General features: G+C 37.0%; 1 protein-coding gene across 10 annotated transcripts in view; it reads right to left on the bottom strand.

The window, feature by feature from the left end:
- Positions 1–25488, bottom strand: part of RB1CC1 (RB1 inducible coiled-coil 1) — a 99200-nt gene that overhangs the window by 5976 nt on the left and 67736 nt on the right. For 6 of the 10 annotated variants that reach the window (XM_055286419.2, XM_055286424.2, XM_055286425.2 and 3 more), the window contains 6 exons: positions 23550–23715; positions 20424–20532; positions 20070–20310; positions 7575–7629; positions 6478–6525; positions 2026–2084 (listed from right to left, as the gene is read on the bottom strand). In XM_055286419.2, coding sequence (XP_055142394.1) covers positions 2026–2084; positions 6478–6525; positions 7575–7629; positions 20070–20310; positions 20424–20532; positions 23550–23715 — 678 coding nt within the window. Of the gene's footprint in view, positions 1–2025; positions 2085–6477; positions 6526–7574; positions 7630–9856; positions 10041–20069; positions 20311–20423; positions 20533–21469; positions 21614–23549; positions 23716–25488 lie in introns of those variants that run through there. The other 4 variants (XM_055286427.2, XM_063642811.1, XR_008658990.2 and 1 more) reach the window with 3 other exon arrangements.

Here is a 25488-nt window from a genome sequence, read left to right as displayed (position 1 = left end):
AGCAGAAAAAGCACCCATTATAGTTTATCCAGTCATAGCAAGATTTTTTTCTCCTAATCTTTCATTTCACACTAAAAATTCGGAGAGACATCTCATATACAGTCACAGTGTCAAAGAAAAATTAGATCTTGTCTCCAAGCGTAGTGCTCTTCAATTTACAAGAAAAAGCAACTGAGCTAGGTCCAGAAGTCAGGTGCTTAGTTAGGTCTAACAAGTCAACAGATATTACTGTTTTGGGGTATAAGCCTGAAAGAAGAAGACAGGGAAAGACAGAAGTGGGTACAACCAATTACATGCTTAAGTGGTGTTTGTCTCTTTACAGCCTTTTTTAGAACTGTTGTTCAAAACATCAAAAGGCCTTGAAAATCAATGTCATATTTTTCAGTTGTCAAGATCATTTAAATTGGTAGATCCTATACCTAATAAATCATCAAAATCAGCTGGGGAAACTTTTAATGTCTTTTATTTATTAAGACCCTACAAATACTTAGTGATTACCTAACAACCATGTGGCAGGCACTGTTTTGGCTAAACGCCAAAAGCTAATAACTTAAAATGGGGAGATGGGAGATGGGGCCTCTATGAGGCAGTATTTTTGGAGCTCCTCTCTCTCTCTAGTCTCTGAAAGACAATTAATGAACTGCCCACTGACATGACATACAGCTGGTAAAGACAGATACCACCAAGCCCTTTCAAATCACTGAGAGAAGATGAAATTTTAATGAGACATGAAAAGTCAGAATCACAGATACCTGACAACCAAAAATGTGGTCAACAAATTTAGAAATTTAGAAATAAAATACAAGAAGTTAAATAAAGGGTCTTAACTTTCACAACCTTCCTGTCAGGATAAAAGGCTGAACACTATTCATAAGTTGCTAACAATGCTTTCATTATTCCAGAGCTCCATTTAAATAACCAAAGCTAAAGAAAAATTTTAACTATGGGGTAATACAGTGCAGGAAAATTATTAAACCATTCAATTGATAAATTCTGTAAACCAAAAATAAAATTTGAAGCCCCCCCAACCAACCATCTGAATGAACTTCCTCCCCTAGGCCAGTGCCCTATACATTTAACCTGAAAGACTGGTTCAGGCCATGACAAAAGGCAGGGGTTGGACTTGTGTCATCATGTCCTCTTCCCTTTTAGAATTCAGGAAAAGTCAACAAGAATTTAACACTAACACAGAGGTTAAGCCTGATAAAAAACGTTTACAAACTATTATCTGTCAAGCCTGCTACCTGCAGGCTTCATCTGCATGACAAAACTTTGGTCTCCACAACCTCTATCTTAACCTAGACATTCCTTTCTACTGACAACTCTTTCAACCAACTGCCAATCAGAAAACTTTAAAAATCTACCTATACTTTGGAAGCTACCCTCCCAGCTTTCACTTGTCCCACCTTTCTGGACCAAACCAACTTGTATCTTCAATGTCTCATGTCTCCCTAAAATGTATGGAACCAAGCTTTCCCCTCACCGTCATCCCAACCACCTTGGGCACATGTTCTCAGGGGCTCCTGAGGGCTGTGTCACAGGCCATGGTCACTCATATTTGGCTCAGAATAAATCTCTTCAAATATTTTACAGAGTTTGACTTTTTCATTGACAATTTATTATGAATTTGAAGAATATTAATAAAATGAAATCTAAAAACTAAAAATGAGGAAACATTGCAACTTAAAAACAAATCAAAACTCTCCAATATAGATTAACAAGACTAAGGATATAAATGGGATTTAAAAGAGGTAGCACATGCTGAAAAGTTAACTGGAGGAAAAGGCTTCAAGGATATTTATGTTAATCATAATGCTATAATAGGAAAGTTTTGGCAATCTAAATGTTTCCAGAATAACAATTTAGAAAAATCCTGCTTTCCAATAAAAAACTTCTACTACTACTGAGTGCAAAACACTCAGCTCAATGAACCTGGACCTGAATTACTGTCACTGAAATACATTTTCATTAACAATTCAGTAAATGTTTTTCACAGAAAAATACACACAAAACTAAAATACTTACTCTCTAATAGCTATCTTTTCAGAATGCCTTGAAGATACTGAAGACATGCTCTGAGACATCTAAAAAAAAAAAAAAGCCTATGAACTCACACAATTTGAGTACCATATATATTCTTACTGCAAAAATTTCACCCACTGTTACACACATTCAAGCCTGTGTCCAGCTTTAAAGAGCCCACACTAATATAGTTCTTATGTTCATTAATAATTCCTTTACTTCAACAGTTAGTAAATTTGGTTAGATTAAAAATTGATTTTAGAATCACATTTTATTCATATTACATATTTAATCTTAAAAATAAAACACAGAGAAAAGGACAAGTTTTTCAAGAAGACTTTGAAAATTCTAATGCATTAGATTCACAATCTTTCATTTTGGAAAAACAACAATGTTGGAAACAAGTGCTCAGCGTAGCCAAAAGAAACTCACACTTAGAAAATTTCTTGGCAAGGCAAATTTACTTCTGCAGAAGGCTGCTGCTTGCAGCTGTCACAATTGCAAGAGAACATCAAACAAAGGAAGGAAGGGGTTTTATCTCTAATGCAGTTTCTGTTTCTGTGTCCTTCCCCTATTGGCTGGGGTTGGACCACACAATCTAAGCTGATCCCGGTTGGCTTAGACCTAAACTTTTTCCAAATAAGGTAAATGTGTGATTTGTGAGAAAAGGAGAAGGCAGGGGGGAGAAGGGGATGGGGTTGATTTACAATCTTACAACTTATGACCAGGAAGTTGAGTCTTTGAAGAGGAACTTAGTTGTCCCAACAAACAACAACAATAAAAAAAAACAAAAAGACTTAAAATCTCCAGCCTGGGCAAAACGGTGAAACCCTGTGTCTACCAAAAATACAAAAAATCAGCTGGGTGTAATGGCAAGCGCCTATGGTCCCAGCTACTTGGAAGTCTGAGGTGGGAAGATCACTTGAGCCTGGGAGGCAGAGGTTAGAAGTATAACGCAGCAAGCAAAGACACCTGGTGACCATCAAACAGGCCATCTGGAGGCAGAACGCTATCTGAGGAATTTAGAAGTAATTAAACTTTCCTAGCATGTGGTTACAGCTCTCTTTCAAAAATGTTGTAAGTAACTAGAATTTCTATACATCTCCAGAATGTATGCATGCCAAAACTCACTGAGCAACCCTTGCTGACATCGAGACACTAAAATGTCTACAAATGTAATCATTTATCATGACCTACATGGCCAACATTGGTCCAAACTACCCTTAAGATCCCGCCTTAAGGTCCATATATGCTCGTAAGAAAATTCACCACAGCACGCTCAGTCCTCTCTTGCTGAGGTGCCCCGCTACACTCTTCAGCAGCATTCGCTCTAATAAAACTTTCCTTTTTCAAATCTATACTGTTGTCAGTAAATTCTTCTTACCAAACCAGAGTCAACCACTTTGCAATGCCAGCGCTCTGACACCCTGCCTAGCAAACACTACTACTCTGGTTAAACTGGGGTGGGAGCATAAAGTTCTGAAGGTTGAGAACAAACCTCTTTTCTCATCTTCAGTGCAACTTCTGAGATGTCTCAGTTTAAAAAAATTTGTGAACAATCAAAAACAAAGAAATTTGTGATAGCCACCCATTTCCTCTACTGATGATGAGCACAATGAAATGGTACTTGCTAGCTGATAAGCTATAGTCATAGCTCAGCCGAGACTGTTCTGCTCTTCAAACAAGCTTCAATCCATTTATCCACACCATCTCATAAGACCTGGAGCATGGAAACCAAGCTCTTTGAAGCTTGAAAGGGTGGTAAAAACACCTATTTTTCCCAAGCAAATGAGCCCAACGCATGGTTGCACAAACCAAGGACAGATAAGGATTTTTTTTGTTTATTAAGTCAAATTTTGATGCTCTGAATTTCCTCCACTTCCCTCTGAACACTATCCGGTACAATGCAGCGTTCTCAATAGGTGTTTTTAAAAAGAGAAATAAAACAACAAATAATAACTAGGAAGGCCTAAAACTGTATAGCAACTTACTAAAATGGTCTATATCCTGCCAGTGAAGATAAGATTGACCATCATTTTTAAGACCATAATTCAACTTTAGTTTTTTAAAAGCTTAAGTTTTTTATATATTACAAATGAAGACAATGGAAGAAAAAATTTGTGAACATAGCTGTACATCCATGTGAAAGTGTGATTTACATTTGGACACCTTTCTGAATGTGACTGTGATGCTCTCTGGGTCTGAAAGGCAATTTATTCTGTGAAAAGAAAATAAATCTTGGGAACCAAAAATCACTAAGGAAAAGGGAGGTCAAGCTGGGAACTACATCAGGCAAACCTGCCTCCCATTTTATTCCTAAAATAAGATAGCTACAAAGACCTCACAATTTGCCCATAAGAAAATTCCTTGTGGACAAAGAACAGACAGAACTTGAAGTCATCCCTCTGTTCCTCTGCTCACGTGAGACAAATGCGTATCTGATTGCTCTCTCGGCCCCACTGCTTCACTAAGTCAGACTAAAGCATAAGTGACAATTCCTCTACCATCCTCTGACATGTAAATTGCGTATTCAGTGAAAGGCTAATCACAGTTTCAAAATAATGCAACCATTTGTCTCTTATCTACCTATGACCTGGAAGCCCTCTCCCCAGCTTTGAGTTGTACCACCTTTCCAGACAGAACATCTTACACATACTGATTGATATCTCATGTCTCCCTAAAATGTATAAAACCAAGCTGTGTCCTGACCACCTTGAGCACATGTCAGGACCTCCCGAGGCTGTGTCATGAACTCGTCCTTAACCTTGGCAAAATAAACTTTCTAAATTGATTGAGACCTGTCTCAGATACTTTTGGGTTCACAATTAATTTACAAACATATGCCAAGCATCTATAGTATACAAGTTAGCATTCTAGATGCTAAGAATGTAGCGGTGACCAAAACGGATTAAAATCGTTGCCAAACAGAGCTTATATTCTATTGAGGATAAATAAAGCATACTACATAAAACACATATTGAGTCATGTCTGAGACAGACCATTCTTCTAAGTCTTTGTGATAAAATTAATGATTCACGGTATAATCACTACAAAATATGTGATTTTTGCTGTTCAAGTTAAGGTATAAAGAAGAAAGGAGATGTCTCACTACAAGATATTTTTATTTTTTAAACAAACTAAATTCTAAAAAGTATTTCAAAACTTTTCAAAAGTACTGAACAGAAGCCTTAAACTGTTCCTACTACCTTGTAAACTGTAATTAATAGAACTTGAAAAAATAAAGTTATTGCTTTATTAAAACATATAATTGGCTGTAAAATAGGCTGTTCAAATAATTGGTTAAATTCACAGGTTAAAGCCAAGGCAGTTTGGCTGGGTGCAGCAAAATTCCAGGCAATTCAATTTGCCTGGAATCCCAGCACTTGGGGAGGCTGAGGCAGGTGGATCGCTTAAGCTCAGCAGTTCGAGACCAGCCTGGACAAGATGGTGAAACCCCACCTCTACGAAAACAAAAAAACAAAACCTAAAACCAAAACAAAACAAAAATTAGCTGGGTGCGGCGGCACTCGCCTGCACTCCCAGCTACTTGATGAGCTGAGACAGGATTGCTTGAGCCAAAGAGGTTGAGGCTGCAGTGAGCCAAGATCGCACCACCACACTTCAGCCTGGGCAACAGAGAGAGACCTTGTCTCGATTTTTTTTTCATTAAAAACAAAACAAAACAATAAAAACCAGGGCAATTTACAGTACCACATGGGATCTCTTGCCTTTCAGGCATTTTCACTTAAAAATAAGATTCATGAAAAGGGCTGGGCACAGTGGCTCACACCTGTAAATCCCAGCACTTTGGGAGTCCAAGGTGGGCAGATCACTTGAGGCCAGGGGTTTGAGACCAGCCTGTCCAAAATGGAGAAATCCTGTCTCTACTAATTATGCAAAAATTAGCTGGGTGTGATGGCGCACACTTGTAATCCCAGCTACCCGGGAGGCTAACACACAAGAATCGCTTGAACCCGGGAGGTGGAGGTTGCAGTGAGTCGAGATCACACCACTCCTGCCTAAGCTACAGAGCAAGACTCTGTCTTAAAAAAAAAAAAAAAAAAAGATTCATGAAAAGATATAATGTATTAAAATTACGCACACTTGTGAGTAAATATATTAATCTTCAAAAGACTTAGGAAGCATAGCTCAAAACTGATTATGATTTTAAGAATCTTAGGTGCTTCAACTGGTCATACCTACAGCCGTAAATTCTCCAAGACATTACTTAATTTCACGCTAAGAAAAAAGTCTGACTCTATAGTCAGGACATAACTCTGGCCTGACTTCAGCATTCTGAAAATCAATAGGATTCAATGACCAACACGGACCAACAAACCTACTATAGATAAGTCAATCAAAGCATACATCCTCTGATGGAATATCTTCATAATGAAATATAATGCAAATCATTTAAAAATGTTAAGACCAATTTACCAAGAAGAAAAATCTTACCAGTCTTTGATTTAACCGTTTATTTTCTTCTTCTTTCAATTGCAATGTCTGCAGGTGGAAAAAAGAGACCTGTGGTTTATCCTTGTACATACTCAAATAAATCTAAACAGTGATTGTCAAAGTTTTCATCAGACAAAAATGTTTGGTTCGGGTATGAAAAATTGATGGGGATATTATTTTCTATGAATCCTTTCCAAATGTTTTCATTATCTACTAGCTTAAATGAGAACCAGAGCAATTTTAGATACATTTACCAAGGACTGTCAAACATTAATACGCATTAGAAACACCTGTGGAATATATAAATATGTAGTAAAATCTGAGATCTAACCCCAGAGACTTTGTTAACTAAGTTGTGCCTAAAAGAATACATCTGGCATCTGTAATATACATCTCAGGTTATGCTGAGGTAGGAAATCACATAACCCTTTCATAATAGAAAACATGCTATATTCAAATGAAGTTGTACAATTCTGAATTTGGATTTTTATCAGACAATTACACTTGTAAAGAAAAAAAGGCATTGTTGAAAATCTTATAGGCCTAAAGAATGAAAAGTAATCTATGAACAATGATCTGCCAAATATGTACCAATTTGATCTTACACTACCCTTAATAAAGGAAACCCTTTATTATCAGTTTTATCTTGTCCATTTCAATTCTTTATTTAAAACATAACTCCCTTCATTACTTATTTTCATTTTTGCCAATTTCTGAAAAGTATTTAACACTTTGTTTTTGAAACAGATTTTTAAAATTGCTATTTATGTTATTTTGCTGAATTCTCAACAATTAGGTAAAACTATGACTTTACACACTGATTTAATAAAAACTACCAACTTTTTCCTCTCATACAGACTTCATTCATTGGGAAATTACAACAGATGGGAGGGTTGAAATACTGTCAACTGTTTAGCTAGTAAGATCATAAAATGACAAGACTTCCCAAAACAGTGACCACAAAAATAAGTTAACCATAAAAAGGCTTAATTTATGAACACAAATAGTCTATTGTATGTTTCCAGAATGAAGTTTCTTTAACTCTATCCAAAAGTGAACATATTAAACATGGTACTTCAAGAAGAGAATTTACTTACTCGTTCTAACAGCATTATCCGCTGTTTTTCTTCAGACAACATATGAATATTCTCTCTAAAAGTGAGAATAATTGAGTTTCAGTTTGAAATTCTAAACTTTACATTCTTCAAGATTTTAGAAATTAAAATTTTAATACAGATCACTTTAACAATTTAAGGGTTTTCATAAATTTTCAAAAGTAGCTTATTTCAGTTAGCATGTAATTTCAATGTTGGATATTCTCTGTAGCAGACCTAGATCTTAAACCTTTTGAAATAATGAGTAAAACTTTGTGTATGCATTTATCTAGAGATGTCTTTAACTTTCTTATTTTTCCCAGGCAGTAAGAACCACTCTTCTTTCTACTTGTGAGTGAATCCATCATAAAGTCGTAGTTCTTGAGTGGCTAAACACTTCAGTAGATTTACTAAGTGGATGCTATGTACTCACTAGTTACTATGCCAGGTGTGAATTTGCCCAATACACTAAAACATCCAAAAACAAATTAGAAAATTTTAAAAAATGCTATAAAATTAGAAAAGAGGAAAACAATTATTATTTAGGTTTTAAAATTCATCTACAGGTATAATCCCCGAATTATATTTCAAGTAACTTGATGCAAGGCAGGTATTCTGTCTTCTTCAACATGCTAATTCTTTAGGAAGAGGCTTTGCCTAATATAAGGTCATAAAGATTGACTTCTATAAGAGTTTTATAATTTTAGCTTTTACACTTAAGTCTATGATCTATTTAAGTCAACCTGTGCATATGGTGAGGAAAGGGTTCAACTTCATCCTTCTGCATCAGAATATCCAGCTATGCAATCCCTGCACCATTTGCTGAAAAAGCTGTTTCCTTCAAGGAACTGTCTCAGTACCTTTAACCATAATGCAAGGGTTCAACCGACCATGAATACAACGGCTTATTTTGGACTCTCAATTCTATTTCATTGATACAGTCAGGCTAGCACTACAGTGTCCTATTACCCTCGCTTACAAATTTTAAAATTAGTCAAACAGTGTGAGACTTTGTTATTTTTCAAGATTGTTTTGGCTATTATAGGACTCTTGCAATTGCATATGAATTTTAGGATCGGCCTGCCCTTTTCTGCAACAAACACAGTACAGATTACGATAAGAATTGTGTTGAAGTGGCAGATCAATTTGGGGAGGGCTACCATCTTAAGGCGATTAAGTCTTCCAGTCAGTAAACACAGGATGCCCTTCTGTCTTAACTTTTTTCCATGTTTTGTAATTTGTACAAGTATTGAACTTCTTTTGTTAAATCTATTCCTAAGTATTTTTACCTTTTTGATGCCATCAGAAAAGAAAATGTCTTTTAAATATCATTTTTGGATGATTCATTGCTAGTAGAAAGAATGACAATTTTTTTTTAAGAGACAGGGTCTTGTTATGTCATCTTGGTTCACAAACTCCTAGGCTCAAGGGATCCTGCTGCCTCAGCCTCCTGAGTAGCTGGGACTGACTACAGGTGTGCACCACCACAGCCAGCTCCAATTGATTTTTGCACACTGAACCTGTATCCTCCAACATTACTGAACTGGTTTATTAATTACAGTATTTTTTTAGAGGAGACCTTACGATTTTCTAAATAAAAGATCAGGCTATGTATGCAAATAGAGTGTTTTTTCTTCCTTACCAATCTAGATGCATTTCTTTTTTTTTTTTTTGAGACAGTCTTGTTCTGTCACCCAGGATGGAGGACAGGGTCGCAATCAGCAACCTCTGCCTCCCAGGTTCAATCAATTCTCCTGTTTCAGCCTCCCAAGAAGCTGGAATTACAGGTGCCCACCACCATGCCCAGCTAATTTTTCTATTTTTAGTAGAGACTGGGTTTCACCATGTTGGCCAGGCTGGTCTTTAACTCCTGACCTCAGGTGATCTGCCTACCTTGGCCTCCCAAAGTGCTGGGATTACAGGCAAGAGCCACTGTGCCCGGCCAATGCCTTTAATTTCTTTTTCTTGCCTAAGTGCCCTTGATAGAACTTCCAAGTACAATGTTGAGCAGCAGTGGCAAGAGCAGGCCATCTTCATACTGATTTTAGGGGAAAAGCATTCAGTCTTACACCATTGAGTATGATGTTAATTGTGGGTTCTCACAGATGCCTTTCAATAGGTTGAGGAAGTCAATTCCTAGTTTGCTGAGTGTTTTTATGATGAAAGGCTATTCGGTTTTGCCAAATGCTTTTTCTTCATCTATTGAGATAATCATGTGTTTTTCTGTCCTTTCATTCTACTGATACAGTGTATGACATAAATTGACTTTTAGATGTTAAACCAACCTTGCATTTCTGAAATAAAGCCAATTGGAATTCCTTTTGTATTCTGCCAGACTGGATCTATTAGTATTTTGCCGATAATATTTGTGTCAATAGTTACAGAAGATGTATTTTCTTCTCTTATTTGTCTGATTTGGTATTAGTATATAATACTGGCCTCAGAGGATAAGTTGGGAAGAGTTCTCTCCTATTTTTTAAAAGAGATTATAAAAAACTGGCATTATTTAAAAGTTTGGTTTTTATCTTTTATTTATTAAAAATATTCACCACCACTTCTGCTGTTTATGTTTTCTGTTGTACTCAAGTTTTAAATTTCAATGTAATATTGATTATTGTTTTCCAAGTGCTCTCCTACTCTGACTTCAGAGTAGTCTTTTATTTTCTTTAAGAAACTCTGTAAGTTCAAAAAAAGATTTAGTCTTTACTACACCTATCATTTTGTTTATATATACAATGTAAAATATGGCTCACCTCTCACCTAGATAACCAATGTCTCTAATGTCCCATTCTGAGGAGTCCATCCTTTACCAAACTGATTTAAAATGCCACATGTAGATTTCCATATATAGCCACTGGTTTGTTTCAAGATTACTAACTCTATTAATCTATTTGCCTGTGGCTATACCAATAATGTACTGAATTAAATACTAACTATCTAGTTTAAGACTATATCTTAACACCTAGCAGGACAAATCTCTACTCTCTGATCGTTATTTAGAAATGCTATCAATTATTTTTACACATTTTTCAATATGAATTCTAGCATCAAACATCACTTTTTACCTAACATATTGTTAGAATTTTAATTGAGTAATAGATTAAATCACTGAATACATCTGAGGAGAAAAATGATATCTTAATAATAGTCCATTTCCATCTATCTTTCCACATATAGCTTTCAGGCCTCTTCATAAATTTAGTTTTCTTCACGAAGTCTTGGGCATTTTTGTTAAATTAATTACAAATAAGTTACTCCTTTAAATTTTTATTGGGATCTTTTATACATATTAAAGTCAGCTTTTGCTGGTAAATATGCAAACTACTCCTCTTTGGATATATCTATGACCTACACTCTGATGTACTCTGTTAATTCTAATACGTATTTAGGTCTTTTAGTTTGTAAAGGATATTGTCTGAAAATGAGGATAGAAAAAGTTGTTTCCAAATTTTATTTATTGTCTTGCTGAATAGCAATGGTGACAGCTGGCATTGTGTTCTTCCTGAATTTATGAAAAATACTTCTAAATGTTTCAATATGAAATATGATGCTTGCTATGTCTCTCACATACACTTACAAATAAGAAGTTCCCATCTACTCCTAGTTTGCTAAGGATTTTTTTTTGTTAAATTATTAAATAAATAGGCACTGCATTATATCAATTGTCATTTCAGCTTCTACTGACATGATTCTATAAACCTTCTCAAGTAATCAGTGAGTATGGTTAGGTATTCTACTGTTTAGTTATTACTCTGGCATTCCTAAAATACTCCACTGGGTCATGATGACTATATTATCATAAAACCACAAGGCATTTGATAAGCTAAAATTGTCTTTAGGATTTCTTGTATTTATAATTCACAGGTGAGATTAACTTGTATCATGTTCTCTGTAATTTTTGAAACTATACCTAAGGTTATGTCCCTCTTTTCATTACATATATTTATTTGTACCTTCTATTTATCTCAATATCTACTAAACAACTTTTATTTTATTGTGGCTCATTTGCTTTCATTAATTCATTTAAAAATAAAGGAACTATACAGTTCTCTCAGAGTACCACTTTAATTATATCTGTTTTTGATACTTTAGTTCTGAATAACTCAATTTTCATATTTATAAAAAAACTTACATATGATCTGACTAATATGCAGAATCTTAAGTTTATCTCATGGAGGCAGAGAGCAGAATAGTGGTTACCAGAGGCTGGGGAGAGTACAGAGGAGAGGAGATGAGGAGAGGTTGGTCAACGGGTACAAAGCTACAGCCAGATAGGAGGAATAAGTTTTGGTGTTCAATAATGTACTGCAGTTATCTCAAAATAGCTAGAAAAGAGCATTTTGAATGTTCTCACCATAAAGAAATAATAAACGTTTGAGGTGATGGGTTAATTACTCTGATTTGATTATACAACGTATACATGTAACTACATCACACTGTAAACCATAAATATGTATAATTTATGTGTCAATCAAAAAAGCCTTAAATTCCTAAAGCTTTTTAAAGCCTTTTCCTTTGAATTGCTTTTATATTTTTTCCTTCTATCTTTCTGAATCACATTATAGTAAACTTTCTATATCATTTGGCTCTAGGTACCTCTCCTATATGTAGAACGAAGTTGGATATATTTTTTTTGAGAGGTTTTCATAAGGTAGTTCACTTTTTTTACACATGTCCAGACATATGTCATTCATGTTTGCTAAATAACCATGTTTTCTTGATTTGTTTTTTTGATTTGCTTAACCATGTTTTCTTGATTTGCTTTTTTGAATTACTTTTTTTGTTCTATTTTATTTTATTTTTAATATACATTCTTAAGCCTTATACTTTTCAAAGTCTAAAAGTAACCAGTTTCTATTATTTTCCTTTCAACCAGACAGAAACCTAAATAATTTTATTTTTCAAAAACAAACAAAAAACTCCCCTACCGAAGTTTCTCTAAAGTCAGACAGATAATGGGCTTATATGAAAATGCAACTAACTGCTTTCCTCTGAGTGGGCAGGGGTGGGGTATGAAGGACCCTGCACTTACTGGTTTCTTACTGTGTACCAGACCTTCTCACGGGTGCTCGTTAAGTTTAATGCCTGGCCGGGCATGGTGACTCACGCCTGTAATCCCAGCACTTTGGGAGGCTGAGGCAAGTGGATCACCTGAGGTCAGGAGTTTGAGACCAGCCTGTCCAACACAGTGAAACCCCGTCTCTACTAAAAATACAAAAATTAGCCAGGCGTGGTGGCAGGCGCCTGTAATCCCAGCTACTCGGGAGGCTGAGGCAGGAGAATCGTTTGAACCCAGGAGGCAGAGGGTGCAGTGAGCCGAGAGTGTGCCATCGCACTCCACCCTGGGGAACAAGAGTGAGACTTCGTCTCAAAAAAAATAAAATAAAATAAAATAAAATTTTAATGCCCAAAGCAACCCTGCTGGTGTATCATAACTGTTTTTTTTTTTTTTTTTTTTTATTATACTTTAGGGTTTTAGGGTACATGTGCACAATGTGCAGGTTTGTTACATATGTATCCATGTGCCATGTTGATTTCCTGCACCCATTAACTCGTCATTTAGCATTAGGTATATCTCCTAATGCTGTCCCTCCCCCCTCCCCCCACCCCACAACAGTCCCCGGAGTGTGATGTTCCCCTTCCTGTGTCCATGAGTTCTCATTGTTCAATTCCCACCTACGAGTGAGAACATGCGGTGTTTGGTTTTTTGTCCTTGAGATAGTTTACTGAGAATGATGTTTTCCAGTTTCATCGATGTCCCTACAAAGGACACGAACTCATCATTTTTTAGGGCTGCATAGTATTCCATGGTGTATATGTGCCACATTTTCTTAATCCAGTCTATCGTTGTTGGACATTTGGGTTGGTTCCAACTCTTTGCTATTGTGAATAGTGCCGCAATAAACATACGTGTGCATGTGTCTTTATAGCAGCATGATTTATAGTCCTTTGGGTATATACCCAGTAATGGGATGGCTGGGTCAAATGGTATTTCTAGTTCGAGATCCCTGAGGATTCGCCACACTGACTTCCACAATGGTTGAACTAGTTTACAGTCCCACCAACAGTGTAAAAGTGTTCCTATTTCTCCACATCCTCTCCAGCACCTGTTGTTTCCAGATTTTTTAATGATGGCCATTCTAACTGGTGTGAGATGGTATCTCACTGTGGTTTTGATTTGCATTTCTCTGATGGCCAGTGATGATGAGCATTTCTTCATGTGTTTTTTGGCTGCATAAATGTCTTCTTTTGAGAAGTGTCTGTTCATGTCCTCTGCCCACTTTTTGATGGGGTTGTTTGTTTTTTTCTTGTAAATTAGTTTGAGTTCATTGTAGATTCTGGATATTAGCCCTTTGTCAGATGAGTAGGTTGCAAAAATTTTCTCCCATTCTGTAGGTTGTCTGTTCACTCTGATGATAGTTTCTTTTGCTGTGCAGAAGCTCTTTAGTTTAATGAGATCCCATTTGTCGATTTTGGCTTTTGTTGCCATTGCTTTTGGTGTTTTAGACATGAAGTCCTTGCCCACGCCTATGTCCTGAATGGTATTGCCTAGGTTTTCTTGTAGGATTTTAATGGTTTTAGGTCTAACATATAAGTCTTTAATCCATCTTGAATTAATTTTTGTATAAGGTGTAAGGAAGGGATCCAGTTGCAGCTTTCTACATATGGCTAGCCAGTTTTCCCAGCACCATTTATTAAATAGGGAATCCTTTCCCCATTTCTTGTTTTTGTCAGGTTTGTCAAAGATCAGATAGTTGTAGCTATGCGGCATCATTTCTGAGGGCTCTGTTCTGTTCCATTGATCTATGTCCCTGTTGTGGTACCAGTACCATGCTGTTTTGGTTACTGTAGCCTTGTAGTATAGTTTAAAGTCAGGTAGCGTGATGCCTCCAGCTTTGTTCTTTTGGCTTAGGACTGACTTGGCGATGCGGGCTCTTTTTTGGTTCCATATGAACTTTAAAGTGGTTTTTTCCAATTCTGTGAAGAAAGTCATTGGTAGCTTGATGGGGATGGCATTGAATCTATAAATTACCTTGGGCAGTATGGCCATTTTCACGATATTGATTCTTCCAACCCATGAGCATGGAATGTTCTTCCATTTGTTTGTATCCTCTTTTATTTCATTGAGCAGTGGTTTGTAGTTCTCCTTGAAGAGGTCCTTCACATCCCTTGTAAGTTGGATTCCTAGGTATTTTATTCTCTTTGAAGCAATTGTGAATGGGAGTTCACTCATGATTTGGCTCTCTGTTTGTCTGTTATTGGTGTACAAGAATGCTTGTGATTTTTGTACATTAATTTTGTATCCTGAGACTTTGCTGAAGTTGCTAATCAGCTTAAGGAGATTTTGGGCTGAGACAATGGGGTTTTCTAGATATACAATCATATCATCTGCAAACAGGGACAATTCGACTTCCTCTTTTCCTAATTGAATACCCTTTATTTCCTTCTCCTGCCTGATTGCTCTGGCCAGAACTTCCAGCACTATGTTGAATAGGAGCGGTGAGAGAGGGCATCCCTGCCTTGTGCCAGTTTTCAGAGGGAATGCTTCCAGTTTTTGCCCATTCAGTATGATATTGGCTGTGGGTTTGTCGTAGATAGCTCTTATTATTTTGAGATACGTCCCATCAATACCTAATTTATTGAGAGTTTTTAGCATGAAGGGTTGTTGAATTTTGTCAAAGGCCTTTTCTGCATCTATTGAGATAATCATGTGGTTTTTGTCTTTGGTTCTGTTTATATGCTGGATTACATTTATTGATTTGCGTATGTTGAACCAGCCTTGCATACCAGGGATGAAGCCCACTTGATCGTGGTGGATAAGCTTTTTGCTGTGCTGCTGGATTCGGTTTGCCAGTATTTTATTGAGGATTTTTGCATCAATGTTCATCAAGGATATTGGTCTGAAATTCTCTTTTTTGGTTATGTCTCTGCCAGGTTTTGGTATCAGGACGATGCTGGCTTCGTAAAATGTGTTAGGGAGGATTCCCTCTTTTTCTATCGATTGGAATAGTTTCAGAAGGAATGGTACCAGTTCCTCCTTGTACCTCTGGTAGAATTCGGCTGTGAATCCATCAGGTCCTGGACTCTTTTTGGTTGGTAAGCTATTGATTATTGCCACAATTTCAGAACCTGTTATTGGTCTATTCAGAGATTCAACTTCTTCCTGGTTTAGTCTAGGGAGGGTGTATTTGTCGAGGAATTTATCCATTTCTTCTAGATTTTCTTGTTTATTTGCATAGAGGTGTTTGTAGTATTCTCTGATGGTAGATTGTATTTCTGTGGGATTGGTGGTGATATCCCCTTTTTCATTTTTTATTGCATCTATTTGATTCTTCTCTCTTTTCTTCTTTATTAGTCTTGCTAGCGGTCCATCAATTTTGTTGATCTTTTCAAAAAACCAGCTCCTGGATTCATTAATTTTTTGAAGGGTTTTTTGTGTCTCTATTTCCTTCAGTTCTGCTCTGATTTTAGTTATTTCTAGCCTTCTGCTAGCTTCTGAATGTGTTTGCTCTCGCTTTTCTAGTTCTTTTAATTGTGATGTTAGGGTGTCAATTTTGGATCTTTCCTGCTTTCTCTTGTGGGCATTTAGTGCTATAAATTTCCCTCTACACACTGCTTTGAACGTGTCCCAAAGATTCTGGTATGTTGTGTCTTTGTTCTCATTGGTTTCAAAGAACATCTTTATTTCTGCCTTCATTTCATTATGTACCCAATAGTCATTCAGGAGCAGGTTGTTCAGTTTCCATGTAGTTGAGCGGTTTTGAGTGAGTTTCTTAATCCTGAGTTCTAGTTTGATTGCACTGTGGTCTGAGAGACAGTTTGTTATAATTTCTGTTCTTTTACATTTGCTGAGGAGAGCTTTACTTCCAACTATGTGGTCAATTTTGGAATAGGTGTGGTGTGGTGCTGAAAAAAATGTATATTCTGTTGACTTGGGGTGGAGAGTTCTGTAGATGTCTATTAGGTCCACTTTATGTAGAGCTGAGTTCAATTCCTGGATATCCTTGTTAACTTTCTGTCTCATCGATCTGTCTAATGCTGACAGTGGGGTGTTAAAATCTCCCATTATTATTGTATTGGAGTTTAAGTCCCTTTGTAGGTCACTGAGGACTTGCTTTATGAATCTGGGTGCTCCTGTGTTGGGTGCATATATATTTAGGATAGTTAGCTCTTCTTGTTGAATTGATCCCTTTACCATTATGTAATGGCCTTCTTTGTCTCTTTTGATCTTTGTTGGTTTAAAGTCTATTTTATCAGAGACTAGGATTGCAACCCCTGCCTTTTTTTGTTTTCCAGTTGCTTGATAGATCTTCCTCCATCCCTTTATTTTGAGTCTATGTGTGTCTCTGCACGTGAGATGGGTTTCCTGAATACAGCACACTGATGGGTCCTGACTCCTTATCCAGTTTGCCAGTCTGTGTCTTTTGATTGGAGTATTTAGCCCATTTACATTTAACGTTAATATTGTTATGTGTGAATCTGATCCTGTCATTATGATGTTAGTTGGTTATTTTGCTCATTAGATGCTATAGTTTCTTCCTAGCCTTGATGGTCTTTACAGTTTGGCATGTTTTTGCAGTGGCTGGTACCGGTTGTTCCTTTCCATGTTTAGTGCTTCCTTCAGGAGCTCTTTTAGGGCAGGCCTGGTGGTGACAAAATCACTCAGCGTTTGCTTGTCTGTAAAGTATTTTATTTCTCCTTCACTTATGAAGCTTAGTTTGGCGGGATAGGAAATTCTGGGTTGAAAATTCTTTTCTTTAAGAATGTTGAATACCGGCCCCCACTCTCTTCTGGCTTGTAGAGTTTCTGCTGAGAGATCAGCTGTTAGTCTGATGGGCTTCCCTTTGTGGGTAACCCGACCTTTCTCTCTGGCTGCCCTTAACATTTTTTCCTTCATTTCAACTTTGGTGAATCTGACAATTATGTGTCTTGGAGTTGCCCTTCTTGAGGAGTATCTTTGTGGCGTTCTCTGTATTTCCTGAATCTGAATGCTGGCCTGCCTTGCTAGATTGGGGAAGTTCTCCTGGATAATATCTTGCAGAGTGTTTTCCAACTTGGTTCCATTCTCCCCATCATTTTCAGGTACACCAATCAGACGTAGGTTTGGTCTTTTCACATAGTCCCAAATTTCTTGGAGGCTTTGTTCATTTCTTTTTATTCTTTTTTCTCTAAACTTTCCTTCTCTCTTCATTTCATTCATTTCATCTTCCATCAGCGATACCCTTTCTTCCAGTTGATCGCATCTGCTACTGAGGCTTCTGCAATCTTCGCGTAGTTCTCGAAACTTGGCTTTCAGCTCCATCAGCTCCTTGAAGCCCTTCTCTCCATTGGTTATTCTAGTTATCCATTCTTCTAATTTTTTTTCAAAGTTTTTAACTTCTTTGCTATTGTTTTGAATTTCCTCTCGTAGCTCAGAGTAGTTTGATCGTCTGAAGCCTTCTTCTCTCAACTCATCAAAGTCATCCTCCATCCAGCTTTGTTCCGTTGCTGGTGAGGAACTGCGTTCCTTTGGAGGAGGAGAGGTGCTCTGTTTTTTAGAGTTTCCAGTTTTTTTGGTCTGTTTTTTCCCCATCTTTGTGGTTTTATCTACTTTTTGTCTTTGATGATGGTGATGTACAGATGGATTTTTGGTGTGGATGTCCTTTCTGTTTGTTAGTTTTCCTTCTACCAGACAGGACCCTCAGCTGCAGGTCTGTTGGAGTTTACTAGAGGTCCACTCCAGACCCTGTTTGGCTGGGTGTCAGCAGCGGTGGCTGCAGAACAGCGGATTTTCGTGAGACCACAAATTCAGCTGTCTGATAGTTCCTCTGAAAGTTTTGTCTCAGAGGAGTACCCGGTTGAATGAGGTGTCAGTCTGTCCCTACTGGGGGGGTGCCTCCCAGTTAGGCTGCTCAGGGGTGAGGGACCCACTTTAGGAGGCAGTCTGTCCGTTCTCAGATCTCCAGCTGCGTGCTGCGAGAACCACTACTCTCTTCAAAGCTGTCAGTCAGACAGGGACATTTAAGTCTGTGGAGGTTCTTGCTGGGTTTTTGTTTGTCTGTGTCCTGCCCCCAGAGGTGGAGCCTACAGAGGCAGGCAGGCCTCCTTGAGCTGTGGTGGGCTCCACCCAGTTCGAGCTTCCTGGCTGCTTTGTTTACCTAAGCAAGCCTGGGCAATGGCGGGCGCCCCTCCCCCAGCCTGGCTGCCGCCTTGCAGCTTGATCTCAGACTGCTGTGCTAGCAATCAGCGAGACTCCGTGGACTTAGGACCCTCCGAGCCAGGTGCGGGACACAATCTCCTAGTGTGCCGTTTTCCAGGCCCGTTGGAAAAGCGCAGTATTAGGATGGGACTGACCCGATATTCCAGGTGCCGTCTGTTTCCCCTTTCTTTGACTAGGAAAGGGAACTCCCTGACCCCTTGCGCTTCCCGAGTGAAGCAATGCCTCGCCCTGCTTCGGCTTGCGCACAGGCCGCTTCACCAACTGTCCTGCACCCACTGTTAGGCACTCTCTAGTGAGATGAAACCGGTACCTCAAGCAGAAATGTAGAAATCACCAGTCTTCTGTGTCGCTGGGGCTGGGAGCTGGAGACCGGAGCTGTTCCTATTCCGCCATCTTGGCTCCACCCCCCATAACTGTTATCTTGTTATCATAACTGTTATCTTGATGGAAAAATAAGGGAAGATGACTTCCTCAAGTTCCCAAGCAGGTGCCAGACTCAGGACTTGAACCTGGATCTGTCTAAACGAGGGGACCATGTTGATTCTATGATATCTTTTGGTAATCACTTGTTCGAATTACCTCTTCTCACATGGGGGTGTAGTGTTCACTGACCCACTGGGCATAATTCTTTGTGTGGCATAATGATCTGGACTTTCTGCCCTTGGAATCTCAGTTCCCATATCTGAAATCCCAGAGGTGCAACTAGAAATGCAAACTCTACTTGCAAGGACCTTTGGAGAGGAGCACTTTCTCCTCCCAATTCTGTCTCTCCCATAGGTATAATTGTAAGCACAATTTTAGTGGTCTTTCACTATATTCAATGGAGAACTGGTAAGAAATTTCTAAATTCCAGTAAGCTCTGCCAGGATTTCAATGTAATGTAGTAAACATTTGCTATATATGAATAAACAAATAACAATAATAAAAAAAACCCTTCCCTGCCTTTCCTCACCAAAATGAATATATTCATTACTACAATAACCCCTTTATAGGTAATGGACCCCAAAATGTCAACATTCCTTGTAAATAAGAATGGCTCAACACTACTGCCACGATCCTTATCTTGGCAGTATAGGATAATTCTGGCGCACATACTTTGTATAGTATGAGAGTACCCCAAAATAATTCATTCAGTAATGTTTTCTCACATTTACAGTTTAAAGAATTAAAATAGCACAACTTTCAGATATATGGGCTGTGGACAACCAGTAATGCTAAAAATATTTCCTCTCTTCAGAGCTTTATAACCTTTGGAATTGCACTAGCCTTAAATAACAGTTGAAAACAGCCATACTTACTGTACAGACATCATGCTTGTCTCCATTGCTGAATCCACTCTTCCTTCATCTGCTGTTTCCACAGCGGATCTATCTGATTCACCTGGGAGTTCAGGTGCACAAGCTCCATAAAGTTCTGGGGCTGTAGCTACATATGGTGAAGGAACAAAACTGCTACTACGCAACTTACTGACTTCTTCTTCAAGCTTTTTCTTTTCCTCAAGCAAACGAGCTCGATCTTCAGAAAGTGACTCTATCAAATCTGAAAGACACCCAAATTGAAAAAAGGTATTATGTAATTAAAAAAACCATTTTGCATGAATGTATCTTTTTCACTTTAAAAAATTTAAAAAAATAGTACAAAACAGTACAAACCTTTATCCCGTTCTTGTTGCTGCATTGTACTTTTCAACTTATCACTAAGATCATTTATTATGTTTTCTTTTCTCATTTTCTCTCTTGTTAAAACAGTGTTAAAATTGGTCTGGAACAAGAGAATAATAATTATTTAAATTTATCTACATGTACTTAGCAGCTAGGACTTAGAAAATAAACTTGCAAATATTCTTTTCTGTGGCACATTTGTACATGGAGATGATGGGGTGTGACTTGTGAAATGTTTTTAAAATGAAAATGCAACATACTGTGGCAAAGGTTCTACTTTCTTGGTTCCAATTTAAGTCTCTTGAAAGCAAATCCTATTTTCTTATTATTGTCCATATATTTACTGTCAGAGATTTTGAAATTTTGAAGAATTAGAAGAATCAATAACTTAGAGTGCTGTTAGACACGTACTTCTTTCCTGGAGTAATCATCCTGCCTCTGAAACCTTCCTTTTGTCTTTAGCATTTGATCACCACCCTAACATTTTAGATATGACTCTATCTTCCTTATTTCTCTTATTTGGATATCAGCAATGGTCACTGGAATGCTGATTTATATTGGCTAGACTTATTACTCCCCTTTTATAAACTCTAATATGAAACTCACATATCCAACTGCCTGCATGGATCTCATGAGACAATCTGGCAATTTTAACTGCACAGTTTATTTAATAAAGATGACTGAATTTGTATAAAAATTTTGCTTAGGCCGGACTTGGTGGCTCATGCTTGTAATCTCAGCAATTTGGGAGACCGAGGTGGAAGGACTGCTCGAGCCCAGGAGTTTGAGACCAGCCTGAGCAACACAAGATTGAGTCTCTACAAAAAATTATCTGGGTGTGGTGGCACATGCCTGTAGTCCCAGCCATTCGGGAGGCTAAGGTGGGAGGACTGCTTAAGCCCAGGAGTTCCAAGTTACAGTGAGCCATGACTGCACCACTGAATTCCAGCCTGAATGACAGAGTGAGACCCTGTCTCTAAGAGGCAAAAAAAAAAAAAAAAAAAAAAAAAAAAAAAAAAAAAAAAAAATTTACTTACAAGATTTCTGAGCTTCTTGAAATGTAAAAGCAATAGATGAAAGATGAAATGATCTAAACTGACTCTTCTCATCTGCCCAGCATTTCTGAGTCCAAAATTTTAAGAGCTCTATGGTCCTTGGATCAATGAATAATGCTAACAATGCTGGCAATAGGGAGATTTAGGAAAAGTAATACAGCATTTTTAATAAAACTTTAATAAATTCATTAAATATTGAATTAAATACAATTTCTGGCCACAAAGCATACAGGAAAATCTCTCAAAAACATTTATGATATGGCTTTGTATTAAGCCATCTCTAAGTATTTATATATAGAAAATAAACACTTACAAAAACATATAAACCATTATGTTTATTTTCATGATCTTTGCCATTTCTGTATTTGAAATGAATTTTTAGGAAGATCATCACAATTTGTAATTGGCATATGAAAAAAGGGGGCTAGTTAAGAACCATTAGTTCCAACTCAGAAATCACCTATACAGAGCTAGGTACAAATCACCTTAAATAAATACAACTTAACATACACATCATGGAAAATTCGAAGGTACCTTAGAAGTCATTTCTCCCACTCTTATTTTATAAATATTAAAAGAGGCATTAAAACATGAAGAACTAAATTAGATAGCTGTCAATACTATACTTTTGGTTTCAGTTAATTCATTCTTTACTTAATTTTAGAAATCGTACATGTGCTTATAAAAGAACACACAAAGAGACAATGCAACAAAGAGATAAAAAGATCAATATGCAGAATGAATCAGAGAAGAATCTACAAATCCAGATTCTTAGAGAGAGGTTACTAATGACCTCCTCATTGTTAATTCTTACTTAAAACTTGGCTATTCCTCCTCCCTGAACACTTAACTTTCCTTGGCTTCCCTTAAGCCACACACTTTTTTTTCTGGTTGTGCTTTTCTCATTCCCTTTTCCCAAGTTCCCTAGGCCTTAACAATCTAAAATTGTTATGAGGTTTGAACTACACTTTATTTTCTTTCTGTTCTCCGATTTACATTTTTTCAAATTCTACAAAGACACTAATTAATCATAACATTTTAGGAAAAGGAAAAATACTACATAATATTACATGTGTACAACAACCATAATATGCAGTTTCAGAAATGTATCCCTCAAAATGTATCCCCCAAACTGCAATATTATCCCTGGCCTGAATTCGAGCAGTAGCTACCAAATTGCTCTTCCAGCTGACTGCTTTGCAGTTCTCCAATCTTTCTCCATGTTCCAGTGGGTGATCTGCATTAAGCATAAATCTAATTACGCCATTGGAATTAGTTGCTGTCCAGTACTTTAGGTAAAGTACAAGCTCTCTAACAAGGCATCTGGTTTTTGATCTAGCCCCAACATACTTCACAAGCACTACCTCTTACTATTAACCAACAACAGTAAGTACATTAACAAAATTCAACAATATTCCATCTTAATCTACCACCAGCCTATCAGAAGGATAAGAATTACAGAAAGTGTAAGATATTTATGTTGATCTGAATGTAATTTAGGCTAACAAAGTAGAGAATTTGAAGCTTAGAGAAAAAATAAAATTTTTTAAATTAAAAAAAATCATTTCATAGAAAACTAATCTTAGTTCTAAAGAGGTTAAATGATCTACCCAAGATCACACAGGTAGTGAAGAAACCAGGAACAGAATTCACATTCCCGGCCGGGCGAGGTGGCTCACGCTTGTAATCCCAGCACTTTGGGAGGCCGAGGCGGGCGGATCACGAGGTCGGGAGATCGAGACCACGGTGAAACCCCATCTCTACTAGAAATACAGAATTCACATTCCCTTGCTTCTAATCTAAGACTATCTCATTTTGAAGCACGTGGTATTGTCATGTGACATATTAACATGAAAAATATTACTTTCCAGATGAGTAAAAAAATAAAACATTCTTAAAAATACATGCTTTTGTCATGAGGAAATTTATTAACAGGATTAATGTAAGGAAAATCACATCTAAGATATAAGAAACCCTCAGCTACATAAAGAAATTATATTTGTTAATTTATGTCTACCTTCTTTAGTTCTCAACTAAATGAAATGGGAAAAGAGATACAGACCTGTTGTTCCGCAATCAAAGATGTTCGAACATTTTGCATTTCTTCATTCTTTCTTTTTTCTTGCTCTTCAAGTTGTTCTAGAAACTTAGCTTTTTCTTCCTGAAGCTTTTCTTGAAGTTCAGCAACTAAGCTTGAAGAATCTTCTCTGGTAGAGTCAATGGCAGGACTTACAAATTAAATATCGCATTAAATTAAAAAAAAATTACAGACACACAAATATACCAAATATCATATTTAGGAAATTTATCTTCCTTAAGCCCAATAATGTAGCATGAAAGGGTATTTGTGTGAACCCTCTCTTTCAATCTAAAAAGTAAAGGGAAATAAGTAAAAGTTTAATACAGATTAGATGCTGACACTAACAAGGTTTACTGATTTTTATCAGTATAGCAGATAAATTCAAGATAATTTGTTTATATCAACATACATAAAAATCAAGAGAGTGCTCTGTCCATGGAGTAGCCATTCTTTTATTCTTTGGCCGAGCTCTGTGGCTCACACCTGTAATCCTAGCACTTTGGGAGGCCCAGGCGGGAGGATCATTTGAGTCCAAGAGTTTGAGATCAGCCTGGGCAACAAAGTGAGACCCCGTTTCTTAAAAAAACAACAGCCAAGCACAGTGGTGCATGCTGAGGTAGGAGAACTGCTTGAGCCCAGGAGTTCAAATCCTGCCTGGGCAACATAAGGAAAAAGTATTTTCTGGTAAGGGACTATACACATAGGAGATAGGTAAACTCAACTTCAAATGTCAGTTTTGCTATTCCTATACATGAAATTTACACAATGACATAGGAAAAAAGAAACACCTAAAGACTGCATATGTTGAAATGCTTTAATTTCCATAAAATAGACTTTGGTTCATTTTTGCTAGCAAGTAGGTAACACAAAGCTAAAACTGAAAAGCGTTTACACCAACAAATCTACATATTCCTGAACTCATACTCATTTTCCTCAAGACTTGCTAACCTCTTAGGGGTTGCTGACAAAGTGCTAGAGATGGGAATAGGACAATGTAAGAAGAAATGAACAAACACTGGTTAATGATCATTTTAACTTCTAATTAATAACTCTAACTTCTAATTATAACTTCTAAGTATTAATCTTATCTACTTTCAACTTAATCCTTTAGCACTAAAAAAAGGTTTCTCCAAGAAGCAGATGAAAAATCCCATTAGTATTAAAACATGCCGCTAAGCCTCAAGAAGTTGCTGTTATTAAAAACCACTTTACCAGGTCAATTTTTAGGCTTAAATGTCCATTTCTTTTTAAATGGTATTTTAATGTTTTTGAAATCAGGGTGTGTTCTGCAATTAATATGGGCATGTATTTAAAATGCTCACTCTACACGTATCTTATGTAATTTCCTAATCTAATTATATGACAGGAATACACTATTTATACCAATAATCATACAAAAAAATTATTGGAATCCTTTTATTCATGCTTCCAAATTTACTGATAAAAATCTAATAACTTAAACTTGCTGCTCAGATAAACTTTCCTCCAAAGGGATAGCTTTAAATAGCCAAATGCAGAATATGCAGTTTGAAACATAGTATCTCTATCAAAGTCTGAGACTCCTTAGTTCCCAGGAAGGCTGGAATAGGAATCCCCTATTTCATAATATAGTTAATTAAAGGACAGGATATATATTCCATAATATAATTAATTAAGGCAAAGGATTTACTTTTAAAGTTTCTCCTTTGGGGCTGAAGAAGAGGGGGATGTGCAAGTTTAAACTATTCCATGGCTGGAAAACTGACATACTACATAAATCAAAGTCTTATTAAGGAACAAAAAAAGACTTACAAAAAGAGACTCAAGACTACTAACAATGAAGTGCTTGGAATAAAAATAGGTACAGGCAGGGTTTACAAATAATCCTGTTTGGCCAATTTCTTCCTTGAAGAAATCTCCACACTTCTAAGGTAAGCTGAAA

This window comes from Symphalangus syndactylus, chromosome 7 (assembly GCF_028878055.3).
Source record: "Symphalangus syndactylus isolate Jambi chromosome 7, NHGRI_mSymSyn1-v2.1_pri, whole genome shotgun sequence".
Classification (NCBI taxonomy): domain Eukaryota; kingdom Metazoa; phylum Chordata; class Mammalia; order Primates; family Hylobatidae; genus Symphalangus; species Symphalangus syndactylus.
Note: the sequence above shows the minus strand (reverse complement) of the source record. Positions and strands in the feature narration are given on the sequence as shown.